The sequence below is a fragment of the Eumetopias jubatus genome, unplaced genomic scaffold (genome assembly GCF_037043125.1).
Source record: "Eumetopias jubatus isolate StellerSeaLion01/CBP00866 unplaced genomic scaffold, mEumJub1_p1.0 scaffold_8, whole genome shotgun sequence".
Lineage (NCBI taxonomy): Eukaryota > Metazoa > Chordata > Mammalia > Carnivora > Otariidae > Eumetopias > Eumetopias jubatus.
In genome coordinates, this window is record NW_028274814.1 from 39,324,671 (window position 1) to 39,350,311 (window position 25,641).

The 25,641-nt window shown below is 38.0% G+C and overlaps 1 protein-coding gene across 3 annotated transcripts in view; it reads right to left on the reverse strand.

The window, feature by feature from the left end:
* Positions 1 to 25,641, reverse strand: part of ERC1 (ELKS/RAB6-interacting/CAST family member 1) — a 563,373-nt gene that overhangs the window by 131,408 nt on the left and 406,324 nt on the right. For all 3 annotated transcript variants that reach the window (XM_088025858.1, XM_088025859.1, XM_028121160.2), the window contains one exon: positions 9,773 to 9,917. In XM_088025858.1, the coding sequence (XP_087881984.1) occupies positions 9,773 to 9,917 (145 nt within the window). The remainder of the gene's footprint in view (positions 1 to 9,772; positions 9,918 to 25,641) is intronic.

Here is a 25,641-nt window from a genome sequence, read left to right on the forward strand (position 1 = left end):
GTAGCAGAAAGTTCAGCAACAACATTACCAGCTGTAATGTGGAAGGGCAAAAACTGCACTTGATGAACTGAGTGATTTAGTTAAGGAGACCTCCAGCTAGAGGCCTGAAGGTGTGTCCTGGCTCCTTCTTGCTTCTTATGTGACAGGAAAGAAAAACACTAGTGTGTCCACCCCAAGGACAGCTTAGCTTGTCCTTTTATGTTTATGAGAACTTAACAAATATATATATATACATATATTTTTTAAAGATTTATTTATTTGACAGAGGGAGACACAGTGAGAGAGGGAACACAAGCAGGGGGAGTGGGAGAGGGAGAAGCAGGCTTCCTGGTGAGCAGGGAGCCCGATGCGGGGCTCGACCCCAGGACCCTGGGATCATGACCTGAGCCGAAGGCAGACGCTTAACGACTGAGCCACCCAGGCGCCCCGGAACTTAACAAATATTAAACTTACTGGCAAAACACTTCCATGAAGAATTTCATTCACAAGGAAAAAGCTTTAAATGAATAAGCAGCCTTTGAAATGTCTATTTTCTTGGCTAGTTAAAAGGACTTTTCGTAAAATTTTTTCCGTTTAGGAAAAAAAATGATAAATCCAAAGTCGTGACCTTCACTAAACTGGGTTCATACTGGTATATTATTAGTATGCCCTCACACTATTTTAGCTCTGTTCAGAAAAAACCTATGCACACTACGGAGAATCAACAATAAGTATGGCAAGTAAGAATCCAATTATTTACCATGCTCCAACTTGGTAGTTCTAAATGTTACTTCAATAAGTGGGTCAGGGCCTGGGGCTAAGAATATGAAAACCAAATGTGAGTTGTTGTGTTTGTTCTAATATATTTGACTTATACTTTCATTTTTCAGAGTAAAGTTTAGCCAGTTCTTCCCAAGACTTAGTAAATCTAAGAAACAATCACATTTTTACATACAAAACAACAGATTTACATTCTTTACTCAAAACTATGAGATAGGCAGAGAAAAAGATACTTCAAACAAAATAAAATGATTTGAGCTTGGCTTACTTAGAATCAATATTGAAACAGCATTTTCTTTCATCGAAACTGTGATAAGAAAAACATATGCACCAAAGTTGGAGTTGGAACAAATGATATTTTGTTGCGCCCTCTCAGTACCAAACAAAAGGAATTTATGAACTTTCAAATATTTATTCTCCTTTGGACCATGAATAACCATGAGAAATTTTAGTCCAAAGGATAATTTATTTGGAAAGTTCCAAGTGCCTGGAGTGGTTATAAGTGCCTTTTCAACTATAACTTCATAGTTAGCATATCACGCTAGTATAATAGTAGCCTTCACTGCTATGAGGAGGAAAAGAGAGATGATGGATTTCTCTTTAAAGGTGGGCCAATGGTCAGCCCTATAACATGTGAGAAAAGGGGTCTAAAGTCAAAATAAGAAGGGTGTTAACCTATACACACATTCTGCTCACTATTAACAAGGGTGTAAAATAACCCGAAATAAAGGAAGCAAAAGAGAACAAGTCCATATTATAGAATAGGTTGTTTCTGAGTGAGGTATGTGGACAGCACATTGTATACTGTCATTCTCGGTAACCAGGGACGAGGAAGTCTGAGAGAATATATAGATGTGGGTTTATGGATGAGTGAAGGTATGCTAAGCTGGACTGTAGTTAAGTGCCAACTCAAAGCATAGGCCAGTTTCCTGGACCTAATCAGAGGCTGTCAAAGTCCTTAGCTCTACCTGATAAAGCAATAAATAACAGTATCATACAAGGTATCATATATATCATACATAGTTCCTTGCAAGAGACTAAAAAACTTAACTAGAGAGTGGGCAGAACTTAATAAAAGACAAAGTATAATTCACTTCAGATGTTTTTCATACTGTACTTATTAAAAATACTTGGAGCAAGACTGAAGCAACTCATTTCCATTAAGAACTTATAGAGATTAGGGAAATAAAGTAGTCTTATGAGGGTTAAACAAATAAAATACACATAATTCAAGAGAAAACTAAGAAAGTAGATGGTGACACTTGACTGAACAGTATAGGATCACCTCCACTACCAATCAGGATCACCTGGGTGTAACTGCAAAGAAACAGAACTGGTACAACTGGGAAAGACTGTGAACAGAAAGGTGACATTCAGACTGAACAGTAAAAAGACTGGTTAGCTGAGAAATGTGCAGATGAACCTGGGCATTAGTATCTGACAGTCAGCTAGCTTCCCCATGTGACAAACACCTTTCTGCAGAATATATACCAGGAGATCCTGATACATCACACAGCTCTGTACTTATATACTATATACAGATCTTCTTCTCCAGGAGATCTTGGTTTTGGGTCTTTTTTTTTTTTTTTAAGAATTTATTTATTTAGAGAGAGAGTGGGAGCGAGTGGGGGGAGGGGCAGAGGGAGAGAGAGAATCTCAAGCAGACTCGTCATTGGGCATGGAGCCCGACACAGGGCTTCATCCTACAACGCCAAGATCATGACCCAAGCCAAAATCAAGAGTTGGATGCTCAACTGACTGAGCCACCCAGATGCCCCAAGAAGATTTTGGTTCTAATTGATCTTCAAACTTCCTGAACAGAAAGAGGACAGAGATAATACTCATTTTGTTTGGGAGAAATGAAGCACGGATACATAGCAACTTATCCAAGGTTTTTCTGTATCCACCAAACTATATATATGCGTTATTTATGATTCTTCAGGCCCACTCAGCTAGTACACTTAGCTATCCTTAATCTATTTATAATTCTTGTATTTGAGCATTTTGGAAACTGACAATTTGTTCAGAATATATAAAATAAGGACAAATTAAAATTAGTTTAGAGTTCTTACAATGAGAAATTGTGTGACAAATCATTAATAAGTATTTTTGCTCAATTTTCTTGTGTAGTATGAAAGAAGTACAACTTCTATGCCAAACTAGATGACCTGAAAATTCTTATGTGACAAAATACCTAGGTATGCTAAAGTAGTTGAATGTGCAATAAAGAGAAGTCTCCAAGAGCCATATTTATTTGCTTACCCTTCTATCACCAACACCTAGGGGAGGGCTTGGTATATAGTAAGCACTAAATAATAATTGGTGAATGTTGCTAAATTAGTTTAGATGAGAGTCTGGAAGGGTTTGTTAACAGTAAAGGGTGTGGGTCAAGGAAGAAGAGATTCCTGGACAGCAGGGGAAATGCTAAGGTTGTCTTGTATTACGGCCCCAGAATTCCAAGTAGGAACACCAACAGGATGGTGTATGCTATCTGTGCTAAAGTATGACCTACTCTTTGATACCTATAGCTGATTTGTGCTGTTAGCTGATCAGTGGCCTTGATTTTACTTTCTGTGAAATGGAACTACATTATTAATAACGTGTTTTCCTCACAGGAGATATTAGAAAATGATGATAGAATTTTGCAAACACAACAACGGGGAGCAAGACAAATACTCAGCATTACAGAGAGCCAAACGTGTGTGTGTGCAATAAAAGATGTGAGGCTATCCTGACTTTATAAAGATCTTTTTAAAACTCAACTGATTTTTGATGTCAGTATCCCCACAGAGGAGAGTTCCTGATAGTTGTCTTAACATATCATCAATGAGAGTAGTTCCAGTCCTGCAGGAGAAGGGGAATACAGAAGGTATAAAGAATCACAGGCTTAATGCTGACAGTAATTTTCATAAAAAATTATGAATACAAGAAATTAATATTTGATAAGAAAAGGTTAAAGCCTAAAACATTTTCGTGATATAACTCAAAAGCAGTGATTGATAAAAAAAAAAAAGCAACCAATCAAAATTTGGGGCTTCTCATTATGAGTGAATTGCCTTATCTACTTATTTTACTTAGATCTAATTTAGCATTATCTTATTACAGAAAGTAGAGCATTTGCCTATGGAACTCAAGAGCTTAAAGTTCACAGTGAATAACATCATCGAGAACTAAGTTTCCAAGGTAATCTGTGATTGTGAAAAATTAGTATTTTAGAGGTGGTTACTTCAGATTATTTTTTAAAAGCATAATGATTTTCTAATTTTTGTTTTGTTTTTGTATTTTTAAAAGATTTTATTTAATTATTTGACAGAGAGCTAGAGAGAGAGTACAAGTAGGCAGAGTGGCAGGCAGAGGGAGAAGGAGAAGCAGGCTCCCTGCTGAGCAGGGAGCCGGATGTGGGGGCTCTTGGGATCATTACCTGAGCTGAAGGCAGATGCTTAACCGACTGAGCCACCCAGGCGCCCCTTTTGTTTTTTTTAAAAAGAAACTCATCCTGAAAAGCAATTAAATTAATTCAGTCTAAATCGCAAGTGGGTGGTCAGCTAAATATTCTTTAAGAACAATAGTTTTAAACCTCTAGGACCCTGAAACGACTACTCTGACTGCCTGCTCTCGGAAGGAGATTGTAATTGCTCTTTAATTCATGCACGTCACGTTCATAGGTGATAAAGGTTCAGGGGGAATTGCTTAGGTGGGCAATTTTCTTAACCCCATGTAAAGGCCAAACAGACTGGCCACACAGGATACCTGCTGGATAGCTACAGAGTTAGAATATTCCTCACTATCGGTATATAGGCTGGGGACCCAGGGGACCAAACACTCCTCTATAATCGCTCTGAAGTTGAAGTCTCCATATACTCAGGATGGTCAAAGTCTCTGGGAGGCTGGCTCCCAGCTGGTGCTTTTAGGAGTTGTTTGCAGATGGTTCAAAGAAGGCAGAACGTGAAGGCGCCCTGTGAGAACAACAGCATGTTTAGTTCTGCTATAGGACTGCCATCTCCAAAGATATAAAAGAAGCTAAATTATACTTCACTGTAATTCTGTAGCTTCAAGTTCATATCACTCCTTTCAGTAATTTGAAGAACAGGGACAAATCCACCATTTCCTTTTTGTTTCAAGTTCTTCGGAGGCAGAGAGGGGAGGGTTTGGAATATAAATAAATACCCTTTCCTATCTCTCCGGGGAACAAATGAGTGCCATAAAGACTTGAAATAGCATTGTTTGTATTATTTTTTTAATTAAAAAAAAGATTTTATTTATTTGACAGACAGAGTGCAAGGGAGTACAAGCAGAGGGAGTGGCAGAGGCAGAACTACAGAACAGGGAGGCTGTTCTACAGAACAGGGAGCCTGACTCGGGGCTTGATCCCGAGGACCCTGGAATCATGACCTGAGCCTAAGGCAGATGCTTAACCGATTGGGCCACCCAGGTGCCCCTGCACTGTTTGTATTACTCTAATTCCACTACAACTTTTCTAATTACCAACTGTCTGGAATTGCCACATAAGATGGTAGGAGTAAGAAGAGAACCAGTTCTCGTCCCACCACTTAGTCCTTGTGGAAGTTTACCCAAGAAATTTAATGTTTTGGGGTCTCAGGTGGTTCATCCACATAATAAAGACATATATGTCCAGAACTGTGGTGAGGATTAGATATGATGTATAAAAAGCAACTCTGCCCAGCATATTATAGTCAACTCATAAGTGGTAGCCATTTTTGTAGTTATTCTATTTTCACATATTTCTGCAAAGTCGTATGAGTCAGGGATAGAAGAGGCATGTATGCAAGTGGAAAGTCACAGAACTAGAGAATGAGTGAGACAGAACGCATGCTTGGAGTTATAATGTTCCTAGTGCTGACAATTTCAGGCAGGTGGGCATTTTAATAATGCTCTTTGATGGTGACAATGTAAGACTTAAGAAAAACATATTAAAATTATTTTTGAAAACAGCTATCTTATAGTTGTATCATTAAAAAAAACAGGTAGAAAAAAGGAAGGATAAAGTGTACCACTTATTCTGATAACTGCTCTGAGAAATATGTTCTTCCTCACAGGAGTAGAACACAATGTGCTAGTTGTAGAATTCTAAATACTACAGTCATATTGAGGGCCGCCTGACTGGCTCAATCGGTAGCATGTGACTCTTGATCTCAGGGTTGTAAGTTCAAGCCCCACCCTGGGTGTAGAGATCACTTAAAAATAAAATCTTAAGAAAAATACTATACTCCTATTGAAAATTCAATAGTTATTATAGATGATTGAATGAGAACCATAGCTGTTGAAGTCCCCCCTTTTCTCAATGTAGCCTGTAATACCCATAGCACAGTGCTCACTTTGAAACAGAGATCTCTGAGAGGGAACAGAAGTGGGAGCTTAAGTGCTATGGGTGTGCACACCAACCCTGTGAGGTAGGTAACATTATCCAAATGTTATAGATGAGGCCCATGAATCTCAGAGAAATAATGTGTCAAACTGGTAAAAGAGACAGCTAGAGGTACAACCTAGGTCTGATTAGCTGCCAGGCTGTTAACTAGGAAGAGAGACATTCATTTTCCACGAATACAATATTTGACACAGTAGATACTCAAAGAATCTGAAATGAATGGGCAAATAAATCATGTAATGCAGGGATGATTTGCTGAGGCTGTCAGCAGGAAAAGATGGTAAGGCTCCCTTCTACAGAATGGTTTTGCCAAATGTTTAGAACAACTAGTATTTTAAGCACTATACTGTGAGCTTCTTTTTTAAGGCAAGTACTGTCTCTTTCTATCCCTCACGCCCAGACCATGCTGGAACAAAGGAATATATTATCTGACATTTCATCCTAATGCAGAGGATTCTATAATCATAGCTGTAAATGAGATTGTCTAGATTCGAACCAAATCAGTTTAAGTTTGTAGCCTTTCCTCTTCTAATGTTATAGTTGACCTTTAAAAAACAGGAAAAAAACCAAACCAAACCAAACCAAACCATGCAGCTTGTTTTGAAAAGCCCAATCTGCCCATGACACATTCTGTATAGAGCACACAGGGGCAGAGCCAGACTTTACACTAACAGCAAATACAATATGTAGGTTGTAAAATTCCAGCGGCGAAAAGAAGAAAATAATGCTGAGAGAAAGGCCATCTTGTGACAGCTGCTGTGGCTAAACAGACTGTGTTCAAGCTTTCCAGGGTTCCATGTGAGTTTACATTAAATCCAGCGTGGGTGCTTGACAATCACAGCGGGGGCTTCTTCATGACTTATAATCTGAACACACTGGTTGGCACCCACCACAGCACATCTGGAGTTTGTTAGACAACCTTTATTTTTTAGTTTTTTCATTGGCTCTGGCCCCTTCCTCTGATGCAGCCTCTCCAAGTGCTGCTTTGCCATGAATGAGTCAAGGAGACAAGGTACCCTGGGGTGGGTATGCAAATTGGGCCCATTTAAGCGGGTGACCCCCAAATCTGTAAACCCCTTGTTGCTTCACCTCTTTCGAACACTAGGAACTGCACACGAATGCCAAGAGCCCATCAGGCAGTGGCAGCTCTGCTTACTGGAAAGCCTGGTCAACGCTGACTGCCTCCTTGGTAGGAAATGGCCTTTGGATTGAGGCACATTCCAGCAATTCAAGAACTAGAAGCTTTAAATTAAAACAATATTGATGCCATATCCTCTTTCCAAAAGGCCTCTCCCTTGTCTAAAAGTTAGTACACACACTTAGAAAAAATTAAAGAATCAAATATCTTTGGCAAGACCAGTTCCTTCTTGCTCACAGCATCCTAGACACTCCGAGAGGGCAGGAATGTGAAACTTTACATGGAAAGCAGACAAAAAACACTGTTGGAAGGACTCCCAAGAACTACATTTATCTTTCTCCTTACATAGATCACATCACTACAGAATATTCAGGGCATATAGTGAGATGGAAAGACATTAAGCTGCTCTTTTTTAAGATTATGAGTTCATAGATTAATGAATATCCTTAACTTTCACCTACTGAAAACATATAGCCTTGAGAATGAAGTAATCAAAAGCCACTATGAATGAAATACAGTACTCTAGTCTGCTAGACATTTTATTCTGTTTGGTGTCTGAAAGTAGAGGGACCAGGAACCACTTAAATCTTATGTCTATATATTTAGGCCTAACTACTTAGGAGAACCGATATTGCTAAATATACACACTCACAAACTAGTGAACGCCTTTCGTCAACAATATCCTCCTTTTTCATATATCAGCACCCCCCCACAGCAGTTATACAACTGACAAATATAAACTGTATTTATTTAAGATATACAATGTGATGTTTTAATACATGTATACATCATGAAATCACTATCACAATAAAGCTAATTGACATTTCTATTACTTCACAGTTACCTTTTTAAAGAACACTTAAAATCTACTCTTCGCAAATTTCAAATATACAATAGGATATTATTAACTATAGTCACCATGATGTGTATTAGATCCCCAGAACTTATTCATCTTGCATAACTGAAACTTTGTACTCTTTGACCAACACCTCCCCATCTTCCCCACCTTCCTAGGCCACTGAAACCACTATTCAACTCATATTATCAGCTTCGATAAGCCAAATTTCAGTTTTGAACTACTGGACAGATGTCTTTAATATTAAGCACATTCTTCCTGTTTTACTTAATAGGTATCCAAATACTAGATGATGTCTTCTTCCTGTGGCAAAATATTTTAGGACACTGGAAAAGATTCTTCTGCTCATAAATGGGCAAAGAATTATTTTTTTGCTGGTCATCGACCTATCCTATAGAAAAGGGAGATCTTTTGGTATTTATGTGGTTGGCCACATAAAACATAAAATCTATTTCTAAGCAGTTTTAATATTGGTCTACAAACAGAAATATCTTTATTGTTTAAATACTGATTCTTGTTAATTGGAACATTAAATATTATGTTAAAAATGCTATCAATTGATGACTGATCCCCCAGAGTAGAAAAGAAGAAATTCCTTCACTTGAAAAACTCTTTCCCAGTCTTACTACTTCAGGTAGAAGAGCAAGTCCAGGCAGACACAATGCACAGAAAATGTTACTGAGAATGCAGATGGTACCGGAAGACAGGACTTGCGGACACGGCAAGAGTGGCCAGCGAAGAGCATTAAGATAAAAAAAGGGATTTAGATTTTAAAATTCAGCTTTCTCTTCATTCTCAAAGACTTTTTTCCCCCAAGTTTTAAAATTATCATAAGATATATATAACATAAAATTTATCCTTTTAACCATTTTTAAGTGTCCATTAAGTACATTTACACCGTTGTCCAACCATTAACAAAGGGGAAATGTTTAGCTTTTATTTTCACAGGTCTTACATAAATATGAAGCATTAAATTTGGGGAGGGATTAGGTTGGAAAAGAAAAGGGCAAAACTTTGCTCTTACCTTCAAAGCTTACTCAGCTCTGAGTAGCTAGAAATTGTTTAAGTAAAAATATACTTAGTGCCTTCTATAGTAGGACTTTGGTTGGATGTAAAAAATAAGCCTTTTTCATTTTAAGCGGGCAGAAATTTGCTAATTTCATCCAGCTATATTAAAAAAACCCTCTCATAGAAGTCTTGTAACATCTTCTAAACCAGTGCTCTTACCAAGAACACTCTCTAATTCCTAGGTATAGCCAGAAGATTTGTGAAGAAGATTAAAGTCCCTGCTTATGAAAACTAACTAGAGGCGTGCCTGGGTGCCTCAGTTGGTTAAGCAACGGAACTCTTGATTTTTGGCTCAGGTCGTGATTGCAGGGTTGTGAGACTGAGCCCTGCAAAGACCTCTGTGCTGGGCGTGGAGCCTGCTTAGGATTCTGTCTGTCCCTTCCCTCCCCTCTCTCCCTCTGGGGGAAAAAAACAAACAAACAACCTAGCTAGATAAAAAGATCAGACGTCTAATATGAGACGCGAGACCTTAAAATATAAGCTGGCAAAGACAAAGGTAGAGAATGACGTGAGAGCTGGTCTTACTGCCCCTCCACCATGGGCCTTCCCTGGCATTTCATTATACCTGCTGCTTGAGCTGCTGCACCAGACGATCCTTCTCCCGCTTCAGTGCAGCCACTTCCTCTTGGGTCTTTTTCTTAGAGGATGAAAGCTCCAAAAGAGCTATGTTGGCATCTTTTTCACTAATGGCAGCCAGAAGAGCTTCTTGCCTACAAAATAAAGAAAATTCCAGGACTTTCATTTAACCTCAAAACAATCCTTTGAAGTTACTATTATCACCCCCATTTTATGGGTGATGAAACCAAGGCTCAGAGAGTTTATATAGCTTGCCCAAGCTCACATTTGAAGTAAATGGTGCAGCTAGGAATCCCACTCAGGTTTCTCCGACTCTAAATGTCTTTATCATGTGTTATACTGACATCTTAATAAAGAGTTCCTATTTATAGTTAGACTTAAAAAGTAAATAAAATTAATAACTTTTTAAAACTAAGAATAAAACTATCACCCATACATTTTACCCATTTAATTCATTCTTTTGATAAGCATTCTGTACCTGCCAGACAAATTGAGGCATTACTGAAACTGAAAACATTCTTATGTATAGAGTGTGTAACAAATTGTAAACATTAGGAAACAGGATTTAGAAAATCAGCCATCTGTTCTTGGGACATTCTAAACATCTACAATTCTCTTTCTCTCATCAATGCAAATAAGTTTCCAGTCGTGGCTTTATTTGGCAATGATTTGTGCACTTTGAAACAATAACTTGAACCTTACAGATTCCTTGTGGTTTAGCTAACTACTTTTTGGTTCACATCCAGAAGGAAAAGAAGGTGGGATTTAGAAGAGGGGTGAACATGAGAAATTTACAAAATAATCTGAACGAAGTTGGTGAACAATTATTCTCCTTGGCAAAAATGCATTCCTCAATAGCTCATCTATTATTTAAATCATCTGTAAGAACGCAGATTTGATTTACAGGAACTATTTAAGTGGCCTGAGCTTTTGACCTGAGGAAATGCTGAATCTGAGAATGAAGTGCCCAAGTTTAACCTTGCTTCTGTCTTTTGTTAAGATTATTATGCTTCAATAGTAGTCATCTGGAAGAGTTTTAGTTTAGCCACAAACTGGAAGACTATCTTTTGCATATTCTGACAAGGATTTTCTGTTTTCTGGTTGGGTAGGTCTGGAGAACTCTGAACAAGCAGTACTAACAAATGGAGGAGATAGATCAGCTTACATCATGGAAATGAAGATTTGTTTAACCAGTCTTTGTTGTTGGAAGGGAAAAAGATTCTCATTGACCCCAGTGTAATTTTCCACTGTCCCCACACTCTATATAATTCTAAAAAACAGCAGACGGCTTATCCCATGAAGCTTTAGTCAACAGCAAAGGGATAACAATAGTCTAAATATATCCATTGACCACTTGAAAAAAATATGTTAAGTGGTGAAATAAGCTTAAAGGTGAAGGAGTTCAAGTTGGTCTCACTATGCACAATTTCCTGCTCATTGCTGTCATCTGTTCCCTTTGGGGAAGCTCAAACACTGACAAAGCTGTAATGAGAAATGTGTTTTCTCAATAAGGGTACTGCAGTATTTCTGTGCACCAATAGTCAGAAGTACACATTTAGCAGCAGGCAAATAACAGAAGATGAAAGATAAATTACTCTATCCAATCAGATGAAGTAAAGTGCACCCTTGCAAAATGGAATATACAAAGGTGATGGGATCTGAGTTCCATTCTGTGCTTAAGAAAAGCATCATAATGTGAAATAGTAAAAATTATTCTGTGTTGGTGAAGTATCTTGACTGAATTCCAAATTCTTTTATAAATGATATGCTTGACCAGCTAGGGTGGGTGGTACAGTTAATCTCTGGGGTAAAATGTCACATTCCCAAACTGCAATATGATATAACAGGTGACAATTCAGATTCTAAATTTTAAAATAAAGGATGTAGTACTAGACTCTGAGCCACTGGAATAATGCCTTTTTTACTAAGATACATAATTCAAGTCTTTCGTTCTTTTTATATAAAATCCAAATAGAAATTTTATTGTCATTTATGTTTTTTATTGAGCATTGATAATATACTACAAATTGCACAGAATCAAACTTTCTCTCCCATACCCATTGCTCTCAACCAAAAATTCCCTAACAGCTTAACATACCACTGTCTTTTCCATTTTAAAAGTATACTCCTAATAGTGATTTCTACATGTGTATGTGCCTAAAAAGGTCAATTGATAGTTAGGAGAATAAAATGTGTTGATTACATACTGCAATATAAGCATATAAACTTTGGGTAATGTCAGTATTTTTTATGGATATATTAGCTTTTATGTTTTTCTTTTGTTTTTGGAAAGAGAATATTGTTCTCTTGTCTACAATTTTGGTAAATTTGAAATAGACAACTACAGGGGAGAGCAATCTCTTAAAAATTTGCAAGATAGGCAAGAATATTAAAGCTAATAAATAGTAACAGCCATCTAATTTTTGGGAATAAGAAAAACTGCTGTTCCCTCAATACATTTGATAGAAAAGACCGTATGGTATGGTTGAACTTATGTGGTTAAGTTTTACAGAGAGCACTCAAAAGTGTTGAAACTAGAAAAATTTAAAGAACATCCTGCTTTTCAGAGGGAATGGAATTCAGAGTGGGGAAAAAAAAAAAGCAAATTACAAAAAGAATCTTATTTTTGTAGCCACTTAACTCTTAATATAATTGGTTCTTTGAAAAAAGAAAGGTATTTTCTGACAAAAGTAATATGCATTCCTGGAATAAAAACTGGAAGATCCAGAAAACTAAAAAGAAGAAGATAAAAATACCAGAAATAGTTCCTTTTAAATCAGAATCAATTGCTTGAGATGTGGAAGTCACCTATTCTAAGTCTAACATGGCTATTTTAAAGAAAATGAACCTTGATGTGGATTAATAATTGACTTCAAGAGCTTTACTAACTAAAGTCTATCTACAGAAAAGGAAGACTTGCTAGTGAAGCACATTCTGACTTCATTTCCCATGAGCCCCTAGGGAGTGATACAAGCACGTATAATGTGAAAGGTAATATATGTATGCCACAAGCCCAGAGCAAAATAAGAACTGCAATGCTCGTCCTGCTAAATTACTCTCCTTGTTCTGTTAATGTCTTTTCCTCAGTTAAAAAAAAGAAAAAGAAAATGTATACACAGAACCTTTCAAAGTGATTAGTGGCCCCCTACTGCTTGACTAACATGCCATATTACTTGCATAATGAGTAGGTAGTAGCAGAAATCCAACTTTAAGTCATTAAAGAGGTCTTGTCAATCCATCCCTGGTGCTTTAAACTACATAACAGTTGAACCTGCCCTTTGACCTGAAAATTCTAATAGAATCAAGATGTCCCTAAAAGTACTCTACTGTGTCATTTGAGCTTTAAGAAATAGTAAGACCACCTCCTCTGTCCCCTTCTCCCTTCTGAGAACATTTAGAAATAGGATGCAAATATCCAAGGCAAATAAATGGAGCGCAAAATCTTTTTGATAATGCCTGAATCTTTGATAACAACACAATATTAGCCTGCTATCACAAGTAAAAAAGAAATATAATCAGTGTTGGAATGATGGTGGTAAACAATTTAAGAGTGAGTTCTGAATATGTGAGTGTTTTTAATAGAAATGACAGACAGAAAAGGGGTATGAATGAAGGGATGCCACCAAGGTTTATTTTTCCCTCTTCCTCCAACTGGGTATTTCAAATTGAATGATTACACAATCATGTTTCATAAATTCCGTAATCCTGAAAACATCAGGAGAGAGATCAGAGGAAAGTAAGAATAAGGTCGGTTGCTTTAGATCTATTACTGTCATGGACATGTAAGCATAGTAATCTACTTCAATTTTAAAATAAACCTGAAATCTAGATTCTCTTATTGATGCCTCCTTGATTCTGATGCCTCCTTTACTTATTATTTAACCATTTAACTATCCAGAGTGAGTAGTAAACTACTGGGATATCTCTTCCACTCTTCCATATCATTTCCTGAAAAAATCCTTTTGATTATTATTTTCTCTAACTTCACTTACAGAGGGGACTCAGAGAGTAAGGTGGACACTCTACCTTAATTAAGCTCAGTGAAAACCAGCCTGTAGGTGAGCCTACTTGGGCAATCCTGACTGAAATGTCAGATCTTTCAAGCTCTGGTCACCGACTGTCTTATTATCTCTGTTCTAGGTACCCCAAAATATCTTTAATGTAGAATGTCAACACTAAATAAAACTTTTCACCTACCATAATAAATTTTTTTCCATGTTAATTAAAGCACTATATTCCTAGATCCAAAGGCTGACAACATCTAAGTAATTTGATTTCTTTGCTCTCCCTAACCAACATTCACATTTTGTTTGTTCTTCCTAATAGTTTTTAATAAGCCCATGACTTTGTATCTGCAAGTTCACTATCATAGTCACTACCATCTTTTTATCATGGGTCTACATCATTTTTTTAAGATTTTATTGATTTGAAGAGAGAGAGAGAGAGAGAGAGCACAAGCAGGGGGAGTGGCAGGCAGAGGGAGAGGGAGAAGCAGACTCCCCACTGAGCAAGGAGCCCCATGCAGGGCTCAATCCCAGGACCCTGGGATTATGACCAGAGCCGAAGGCAGGCACTTAGCCAACTGAGACACCCAGACACCCTGGGTCTATGCAATTCTTAAGCCCATTCTGATTTCACCATCCTTCTACAATGTCCTACTCTCCCAATTCACTTTCATCTGGTTTCTTACCACATTAAGTGCTTTGGCTTAATATCTGACCAGCTATAATTTTCAACCAACTTCTTCATTGTCCTCCAAGGACCCTGTATCACTGAGTTACTACTTGTTTTCACTTAGGTTTATGCTAGGCTCTCTACCTGAAATGCCTGTAGCTTTCTCTCCTTTAAAACCTAACTCCTCACCTGACTGCTAATTTTTGTCTATTCAGCATTTCCTTTCAGTAAATTCAGTTTCAGTGATATTAACAGGCATGTGCTCTGTAAATGCCCTTCAATTCTTCTACACATGCAGGGCGCCTGGGTGGCTCAGTTGGTTAAGCGACTGCCTTCGGCTCACGTCATGATCCTGGAGTCCCGGGATCAAGTCCCACATTGGTCTCCCTGCTCGGCGGGGAGTCTGCTTCTCCCTCTGACCCTCTTCCTTCTCGTGCTCTCTATCTTTCATTCTCTCTCTCTCAAATAAATAAAATCTTTTTAAAAAAAATTCTTCTACACATGCAAGGGTCTGCTTCCTCAACTATATTATGTTTAGGTTTATGTCTTTAAAATTTTCTTTTAATGTTTCTATGAGTTTATTGGTTTTTCAATTTATTAACTCTAATTTAAAAATATTTTTAAATTTTTTATTTTTTATTGTGGTAAAATACATATAACATATAGTTGACCATTTTAACCATTTTTAAGTGTACATTCAGTAGCGTTAAGTACATTCACACTGTTGTGCAACCAATCTCCAGAACTCTATCTTGCAAAACTCAAACTGTACCTATTAAAGAACTCCCCATTCTTCCTCCCCCTCCAACCCTTGGCAACCACCATTTACTTTCTGTCTTTATGAATCTGATTACTCTAGGAACCTCACATAAAGGGAATCACGCAGTATTTGTCTTATTGTGTCTGGCTTATGTCACTTAACATAATGTCTTCAGGGTTCATCTGTGTGGTAGCATGTGTCAGAATTTCCTTCTTTCTCAAGGCTGAATAATTTCCACTGTATGTATACGCCACACTGTTTATCCATTCATCAGTTGATGGACATTTGGGTTGCTTCCACCTCTGCCTATTGTAAATAATATCCCATCTTTAATTTTAAAAATATATAATTTTCCTTCTAGAGTCTTAATTTATGGCTTTGCACAGAAAATATTAATTTTCTGCATTGCATGTGCCTAAACCATTTACAATTTTTTCTTTTATTTGGTATGAGTTACTCTCTGCATTCTATATACTCTGATATTACTGTTTGTCTTCTTTTGGCCTAAAGCCTTTGCTTCAAAATAACTGGAATATAAGCTCCATGAAAGCAGGATCTTCATCTGTTTTGTTCACTAATGTATCCCAAGTGCCAAGAATAGTTCCTGGAATGGAGTAGGCACTTCACAAATTTATCTTGAACCAACAGCTCCTCCAATACTGACTCCATTTCTATCCAATGTGGTGGTTTGCTTTCCCAACTTATTGAAGCTATTCCCTTATTTCATTTTAAGTTTTTTTTTTTTATTTTTTGTTTTTTCCCCAATAGCATGGAAGGCTAGAGAGCACAGAGAGTGGGGAAAAATGTGAAAACATGAAGAAAACCAAGACTGGAAAAGAGACCACTAACTTTAGCTAATTTATATTTCACTTAAAGAGTTTTGTTTTTCTCTAAGTAGACAGATGACAACTGGAGTCATAGGCTCAATTCTAGATGCTGTAATTTAAGAGACAGTGTCAAAGTAGAGCATATCCAAAGGAAGGTGACAGGATGGGGTTATAAAAGGGCATGTTAATCCAAAGAGATTTATCCATATAATATGATAATTGCTGTCAGAATAGCAGAAAAAGACATTTAATCTGTGTTCCTCTAGAGGGCACAAATGGCATTAAAGGGAGGAAAATCACAAAGAGATTTCAGTTTATATAATGAACATCTAATGTATTAACTCTTGTTAACAAGTAGAATTGGAAGCCTAAAAACTGGTAGAGCTTTCCATGACTGGGTGTTTAAAGAGATTATCAGGGACACTGTATAAATGGTTTTGTTTCTGAGTTAGTCTATCCTCTTTAACTGTAGTATTTCAATAAAATGAATGAGACAATAAATGATAAGTGCCAATAAATCGCATGGACAGCAGATGTTCAAGTAATACAGTAGACAAACAAATCATCTTGGGTTGAGAATGTGGGACTTGAGAGGGACCTTATTTTGACAGGGACAGTGAGAAAGAGAAAGTGGCAAGTGTAAAAGCACAGGCATATGTGAAGACACACTGCATAACTGGATTCAAGGGTTTCTATGGGGAAAGAGAGACTGAAAAGGTGGCTTTGGATCAGAGTGGAGATGGTCCGGGAATAGCAGTAAGGAATAAACATAGATTATGAAATCCTTGAGGATTCTGACTTAACCTTGACAAATAGGGCTTACTCAAAATGCTGAATAAATGATTTGATTTTGATAATATGGTAGCATTAAAAGTTCCACAAAAGTAAAGGATTTAGAAAAGACTGATTTAGAGGCATACACGGGAGACTGGATGCTTCTCAAAGCAGAAAGGTCAGAATGTTACTGCTGGAGATGTATTATGAACAGAATTCTCATATTACAAAAATTATTTTTAAGGAATGAAGAATAAAATGATGCTGTCTGAATTGTGGATTCGAGTCACAGGTGGGACTATGACAAATCACTATATAATTCAATGAATATGAAATATAAAAATATATCACATTTATGTATTGATGCTGGAAAGTAACTTTCTTTCTTTTTTAAGATTTTATTTATTTATGAAAGAGAGAGAGAGATAAGAGAGAGCGTGTGCACGTGAGCCTGGGGAGGAGCAGAGGCCCGATGCAGTACCTGATCTCAGGACCCTGAGATCATGACAAGAGCAGAAACCAAGAGTCAGACACTTAACACACTGAGCCACCCAGGCACCCCTGGAAAATAACTTTCAAATGTCCCAAATACAGACTATCTCAGGGCATTTGGTCCAATAATGCATGCTGGGGTCCTCCCTCATATAACCTTCTTGCAGCATAGTAGCAAGGCCTTTGCCCAGAATAATTTGGAATCTTCTCAATCTTCTCCTGCTTTAGTCTATTTCCTGAAATACGGGAAGAAAGCCAATTTATATTAAGAAATACAGTGATGTAAGAATGGGTAGAAAACTTATCCCAATACAGACTGACTTATTTTTCAGAAGTCCTTGAAAAGAATCAAAGTTAACACAATACATGTTCCTCTGGACAGACGCACGGACACCTGCAGGGACCCATGGGGAGCCAAGTGAACTTTGGAATACTCTGTGACATCTCAGATCTCCCTTGAGAGGACCCAGGAGATGGAAGAAAATAGCAGGAATTCTATGAGCAGAAAAGCAACCACTTTCTGGAAGGTAAGACAGGCAGAGAAGTGAATCTGAGGCAATATTCGGGAAGATAGACGGAGGAGGGGAGGGAGCCTCCATCAGCCACTACCGGCAAGTGATAGAGTCCCGGAGCACAAAATCGGAACTTTTAGAAGTCTGCTCCACTGAGGAACGTTGCTCCAGTGGCTACGTGGGGGGCGGGGTGTGGGGGGTGTGGAACCCTCACTGGGACAGTGTAGTCACAGGACCCTCGGGGTCACAGAAAGACTGGGGGTGCCTGACTGGCAGAGCTCCCAGGTATTGGAGTGGGGAATCCAGCTGCAAAGATGGAGATGAAAAGTGGGCTTTCAGCTCGGGGTGGCCATAAACCCTGATCCGTGGCACAGTCGGGCCACTACTCCTCCAGCAGGGACCCAACAAGTGGCAGATCTGGGAAGACTCCCCTTCCTCCCCTGGGAGGAGCGGCGCGGGAACACACTGCAGGAATCTGCTGGGTTTGGAGACTCCAAACGGGGTTGTGTGCCAGAGATAGAAACCATGGGTCACAGGCCGGGTGAGCACGGAGTGTGGCCAGAGACTGGGGAGAGAGGAGTGATTGACTGCTTTTCTATGAGGGCTGACTGAGGAGTGGGGCACTGAGCTCTCGGATCCTCTGGGTCCAGAGATAGGAAGGCCACCATTTTCACTCTCAGAAAGCATTCAGGGAACAAAAGCTCCCGAGAGCAAACCCGAGCAGATTACTAAGCCTGGCCCCTGGCAAGGGCGGGGCAATTCCACCTCCCGCAAAGACATTTGAGAATCACTGCAACAGGCCCCTCCCCCAGAAGATCAGGAAGAACATCCAGCCAAGAACGGCAAAACCCCAGTGCTAGGGGAATACAGCACATAGAATTCATGGCTTTTTTCCCATGATTCTTTAGTGTTTCAAAGTTAATTTTTTAAAATTTTCTTTATTTTTTTCTTTTTCTATTTTTTTTTTTTGCTGAATTTATCTTCTTTCCTTTTTCAACCAACATCTTATCAATTCCTTTTTTAAAATCTCTAATTTTCATTTTTACAGTCATATTCTATCCCTTCATTGTATTTAACCTTATTTTTTGTACATATAAGTTTTTCTTTCTTTAAAATTATGGGATACAGTTTCTTCTAACAGACCAAAATATACCCTAAATATAGTGTATGATGTTTTCCCAGTCTCCTGCCTGATTACATTCTTTTTTAAATTTTTTTTCATTCTTTTTTCAAACAACTTCTTACCAATTCCTCATTTAAAATATTTTTTATTTGATTTATTTTTTTAAAGATTTCATTTATTTATTTGACAGAGAGAGAGATAGCGAGAGCAGGAACACAAGCAGGGGGAGTGGGAGAGGGAGAAGCAGGCTTCCCACCGAGCAGGGAGCCCGATGTGGGACTCGATCCCAGGGCCCTGGGATCATGAATTGAGCTGAAGGCAAGATGCTCAAAGACTGAGCCACCCAGGCACAACTTAAAATCTTTTAAAATTTTCAGCTTTTCAGTCCTATTCCATCCCTTCATTGTATTTACCCTCATTTTTGTATATAAGTTTTTCTTTTTTAAAAATTTTGGGACGTAATTTCTTCTAACAGACCAAAATACACCCAAAATCTAGTGTGTGGCCCTGTCCTATTCACCAGCCTGATCATATTCTTTTCTCTCCCCCCTTCTTTCCCCCATGGTTTCGGGTCTCTTCTGATTTTTTTAGTGTATATTTTTCTGGGGTCTTTGTTGCCCTATTAGCATTTTGTTCTCTCACTCATCTATTCTCCTCTACACAAAATGACAAGACAGAAAAACTCACCTCAAAAAAGAGAACAAGAGGCAGTACCGACTGCCAGGGACCTAATCAATACAGACATATTTGTAAGATGTTGGAACTAGAGTTCAGAATGATGATTATAAAGATACTAGCTGGGCTGGAAAAAAACATAGAAGATACCAGAGAATCCTTTTCTGGAGAAATAAAAGAACTAAAATCTAACCAAGTCGGAATCAAAAAGGCTATTACTGAGGTGCAATCAAAAATGGAGGCTCTAACTGCTAGGATAAATGAGGCAGAAGAGAGAATTAGTGATACAGAAGACCAAATGATGGAAAATGAAGAAGCTGAGAAAAAGAGACATAAGCAACTACCAGATCATGAGGAGAGAATTCGAGAGATAAGTGATACCATAAAGCGAAACAACATTAGAATAATTGGGATCCCAGAAGAAGAAGAAAGAGAAAGAGGGTCAGAAGGTATACTGGAGCAAATTATAGCAGAGAACTTCCCTAATTTGGGGAAGGAAACAGGCATCAAAATCCAGGAGGCACAGAGAACCTCCCTCAAAATCAATAAAAATAGGTCAACACCCTGACATCTGATAGTAAAACACAAGTCTCAGAGACAAAGAGAAAATCCTGAAAGCAGCTCGGACAAGAGGTCCATAACCTACAACAGTAGAAACAATAGATTGGCAGCAGACCTAGCCACAGAGACCTGGCAGGCCAGAAAGGACTGGCATGATATACTCAGGGCACTAAATGAGAAAAATACGCAGCCAAGAATAAATAATACTATATCCAGCTAGGCTGCCATTGAAAATAGAAGGAGAGATAAAAAGCGTCCAGGACAAACAAAAGCTAAAAGAATTTGCAAACACCAAACCAGCCCTACAAGAATTATTGAAAGGGGTCCTCTAAGCAAAGAAAGAGCCTAAAAGTAACATAGACCAGAAAGGAACACAGACAATATACAGTAACAGTAACCTTACAGGCAATACAGTGGCACTAAATTCGTATCTTTCAATAGTTACCCTGAATGTAAATGGGCTAAATGCCCCAATCAAAAGACACAGGGTAACAGACTGGATAAAAAAACAAGACCCATCAATATGCTTTCTGTAAGAGACTCATTTTAGACCCAAAGACACCTCCAGATTTAAAGTGAGGGGGTGGAAAACCATTTACCATGCTAATGGACATCAAAAGAAAGCTGGGGTGGCAATCCTTATATCAGACAAACTAGATTTTAAACCAAAGACTAAAATAAGACATGAGGTAGGATACTACATCATATTTAAAGGGTCTATCCAACAAGAAGATCTAACAATTTTAAATATCTATGCCCCTAACATGGGAACAGCCAATTATATAAGCCAATTAATAACAAAATGAAAGAAATACATTAATAATAATACAATAATAATAGGGGACTTTAACAGCCCCCCTCACTGAAATGGACAGATCTAAGCGAAAGATCAACAAGGAAATAAAGGCTTCAAATGACACACTGGAACAGATGGACCTCACAGATATATTCAGAACATTCCATCCCAAAGCAACAGAATACACATTCTTCTCTAGTGCACATGGAACATTCTCCAGAATAGATCACATCCTGGGTCACAAATCAGGTCTCAACTGGTACCAAAAGATGGGGATCATTCCCTGCATATTTTTAGACCACAATGCTTTGAAACGAGAACTCAATCACAAGAGGAAAGTTGGAATGAACTCAAATACATGGAGGCTAAAAGGCATCTTCCTCAAGAATGAATGGGAAATTAAATTAAATTAGAATTAAAGAAACTAAATTAAATTCAAAAAGAATTAAAAATTTCATGGAAACAAATGAAACTGAAAATATAACTGTTCAAAATCTTTGAGATACAGCAAAGGCAGTCCTAAGAGGAAAGTATATAGTAATACAAGCTTTTCTCAAAAAACAAGGAAGGTTTCTGGGGCGCCTGGGTGGCTCAGTCTTTAAGGGTCTGTCTTTGGCTCAGGACAATGATCCCAGAGGCCTGGGATTGAGCCCCACATCAGGCTCCTGTTCAGCGGGAAGCCTGCTTCTCCCTCTCCCAGTTCCCCTGCTTGTATTCCCTCTCTCACTATCTCTGTCAAATAAATAAATCTTAAAAAAAAAAAAAAAAGAAACAAGAAAGGTCTCAAATACACAACCTAACCCTACACCTCAAGGAGCTGGAGAAAGAACAGCAAATAAAGCCTAAACCCAGCAGGAGAAGAGAAATAATAAAGATCAGAGCAGAAATCAATGAAATAGAAACGAAAAGAACAGCAGAACAGATCAATGAAACTAGGGGCTGGTTCTTTGAAAGAATAAGACTGATAAACCCCTGGCCAGACTTATCAAAAAGAAAAAAGAAAGGACCCAAATAAATAAAATCATGAATGAAAGAGGAGAGATCACAACCAACACCAAAGAAATACAATTATAAGAACATATTATGAGCAAATATATGCCAGCAAATTACATAATCTGGAAGAAATGGATGCATTCCTAGAGATGTATCAAATACCAAAACTGAGCCAGGAAGAAATAGAAAACCTGAATAGACCCATAACCACTAAGGAAATTGAAGCAGTCATCAAAAATCTCCCAACAAAGAAAAGCCCAGGGCCAGATGGCTTCCCAGGGGAATTCTACCAAACATTTAAAGAAGAATTAATAGCTATTCTTCTGAAACTGTTTCAAAAAAATAGAAATGGAAGGAAAACTTCCAAACGCATTTTATGAGGCCAGCATTACCTGATCTCCAAACCAAAGACCCCATCAAAAAGGAGAACTACAGACCAATATCCCTGATGAACATGGATGCAAAAATTCTCACCAAAATACTAGCTAATAGAATCCAACAGTACATCAAAAGGATTATTCACCACAACCAAGTGGGATTTATTCCTAGGCTGCAAGGGTGGTTCAACATCTGCAAATCAATCAATGTGATACAATACATTAATAAAAGAAAGAACAAGAACCATATGATCCTCTCAATAGATGCAGAAAAAGCGTTTGACAAAGTACAGCATCCCTTCTTGATTAAAACTATTCACAGTGTAGGGATAAAGGGTACATACCTTAATATCATAAAAGCCATCTATGAAAAACCCACAGTGAATATCATTCTCAATGGGGAAAATCTGAGAGCTTTTCCCCTAAGGTCAGGAACGTGGCAGGGATGTCCACTATCACCACTGCTATTCAACATAGTACTAGAAGTCCTAGCCACAGCAATCAGACAACAAAAAGAAATAAAAGGCATCCGAATCGGCAAAGAAAACATCAAACTCTCTTTGCAGATGATATGATAGTTTATGTGGAAAACCCAAAAGACTCCACCCCAAAACTGCTAGAACTCCTACAGGAATTCAGTAAAGTGGCAGGATATAAAATCAATGCACAGAAATCAGTTGCATTCCTATACACCACCACCAAGACAGAAGAAAGAGAAATTAAGGAGTCGATCCCATTTACAATTGCACCCAAAAACCATAAGATACCTAGGAATAAATCTAACCAAAGAGACAAAGAATCTGTACTCAGAAAACTATAGAATACTCATGAAAGAAATTGAGGAAGACAAAAAGAAATGGAAAAACATTCCATGCTCATGGATTGGAAGAACAAATATTGTGAAAATATCTATGCTTCCTAAAGCCATCTACACAGTTAATGCAATCCCTATCAAAATACCATCCACTTTTTTCAAAGAAATGGAACAAATAATTCTAAAATTTGTATGGAACCAGAAAAGACCCCAAATAACCAGAGGAATGTTGAAAAAGAAAAGCAAAACTGGTGGCATCGCAATTCTGGACTTTAAGATCTATTACAAAGCTGTCATCATCAACACAGTATGGTACTGGCACAAAAACAGACACATAGATCAACGGACTAGAGAACCCAGAAATGGACCCTCAACTCTACGGTCAACTAATCTTCGACAAAGCAGGAAAGAATGTCCAGTGGAAAAAAGACAGTCTCTTCAACAAATGGTGTTGGGAAAATTGGACAGCCACACGCAGAAGAATGAAACTGGACCGTTTCCTTACACCACACACAAAAACAGACTCAAAATGGATGAAAGACCTAAATGTGAGACAGGAATCCAACAAAATCCTTGAGGAGAACACAGGCAGCAATCTCTTCAACCATAGCTGCAGCGACTTCTTAGAAACATCGCTGAAGGCAAGGGAAGCAAGGGCAAAAATGAACTATTGGGACTTCATCAAGATAAAAAGCTTTTGCACAGCAAAGGAAACAGTCGACAAAATCAAAAGACAACCAACAAAATGGGAGAAGATATTTGTAAATGATGTATCAGATAAAGGGCTAGTATCCAAAATCTATAAAGAACTTATCAAACTCAACACCCAAATAACAAACAATCCAATCAAGAAACAGGCAAAAGACATGAATAGACATTTCTGCAAAGACATCCAAATGGCCAACAGACACATGAAAAAGTACTCAGCATCACTTGGCATCAGGGAAATCCAAATCAAAACCTCAGTGAGATACCACCTCACACCAGTCAGAATGGCTAAAATTAACAAGTCAGGAAATGACAGATGTTGGTGGGGATGTGGAGAAAGGGGAACCCTCCTACACTGTTGGTGGGAACGCGAGCTGGTGCAGCCACTCTGGAAAACAGTATGGAGGTTCCTCAAACAGTTGCAAACAGAGCTACCCTACGATCCAGCAATTGCACTACTGGGTATTTACCCCAAAGATACAAATGTAGGGATCCGAAGGGGTACATGCACCCCGATGTTTATAGCAGCAATGGGTCCAGAAGCATGAACTACTTTATTTACTTACTAACCTATGACCTGACACTTAGAATCCCATTACCACAAACAAAATAAAATGTAAGTTACTAATTGCCAAATATTTGGAGTGCCTACTATGTGCCAGGTCCATGCTAAGTACAACTGATATACTGAAATGATGACTTCACAGAACTTAGTCTATTACAGAAACTAGACACTGAGCAAAATTAGGCACATGACTAAATAATTACGAGTTTCTCTCTGCTCTTTAATGTTAGACATCATGCAAACTTTAATAAGCTCTTTTTAGTTCTACTGATAACACCCATGTGTCAAAATGTTGGAAAGTTCCTTCCGTGTTAAAAAACAAACTAGAAAATCTTTAGCCTAGGTTTCTTTTAACAAAGCTTGGGCACCCATTTTAAATTTTCCATGTGGACAAGAGTAAGACTGATTTTGGTAAGACTGCAGAAATGATGAGGCACTTGCAGACTACAGTTGTCCACCGGGGCATAATCTACGTTCAGTGATTAAATGGGCTTCTCCCAAAGTCAATGGCCTCAATTCCAGTGCTTCCTTAGGACTGCTGCAAATTCAACATTACTAAGATATAAAGACGTTCCTTCTTATCCTATACTTCCTTAAAATACAGCAAAAGTTATCCAGTTGCTTCCTTCATGAAATACACCTGTACTTACATTTCAAATGAAAGCTAAGTTTTCAAAGAATTCATTTGTTAGAAAACATTTATTCTAATGATGCTGCCAATTTTCTTTAAAACTGGCTTCAAAATTTATTGCATTATTTAAGTATTTGAAATTATGACAAATATCCTTTTTATTAAGCTGAATTTTAGTTTTGACGTCAAGTCTGGGGCACTGAAGTCAGACAGCGAATTAGGATGATATGTTTTTTACACCACAATGAGTAAGCATATATTTATGTTGGGGGCATCTTACAATCTGGCTCTGAAAGCACCTCTTAAGAAAAGGATTACAAATACATTTTTAGCAATGACAGCACCAATGGAATCAGTGTAAAATTATCCAGATAATAATATTTTGACACTCAGCTGGATGTTCCAATGTTCTTATTTAAAAAAAAATATTCTTACCAATTCTTAGACAAACCTCATATTCTTTAGGAGTAGATCAGGAAAACACAATCTCTTCTACACAATGTTATATCTGAAATTTCCTTCTGATGAATATGACATACAAACTCTTGCTTTTGATATTCTAAGTTTCTTTACTTT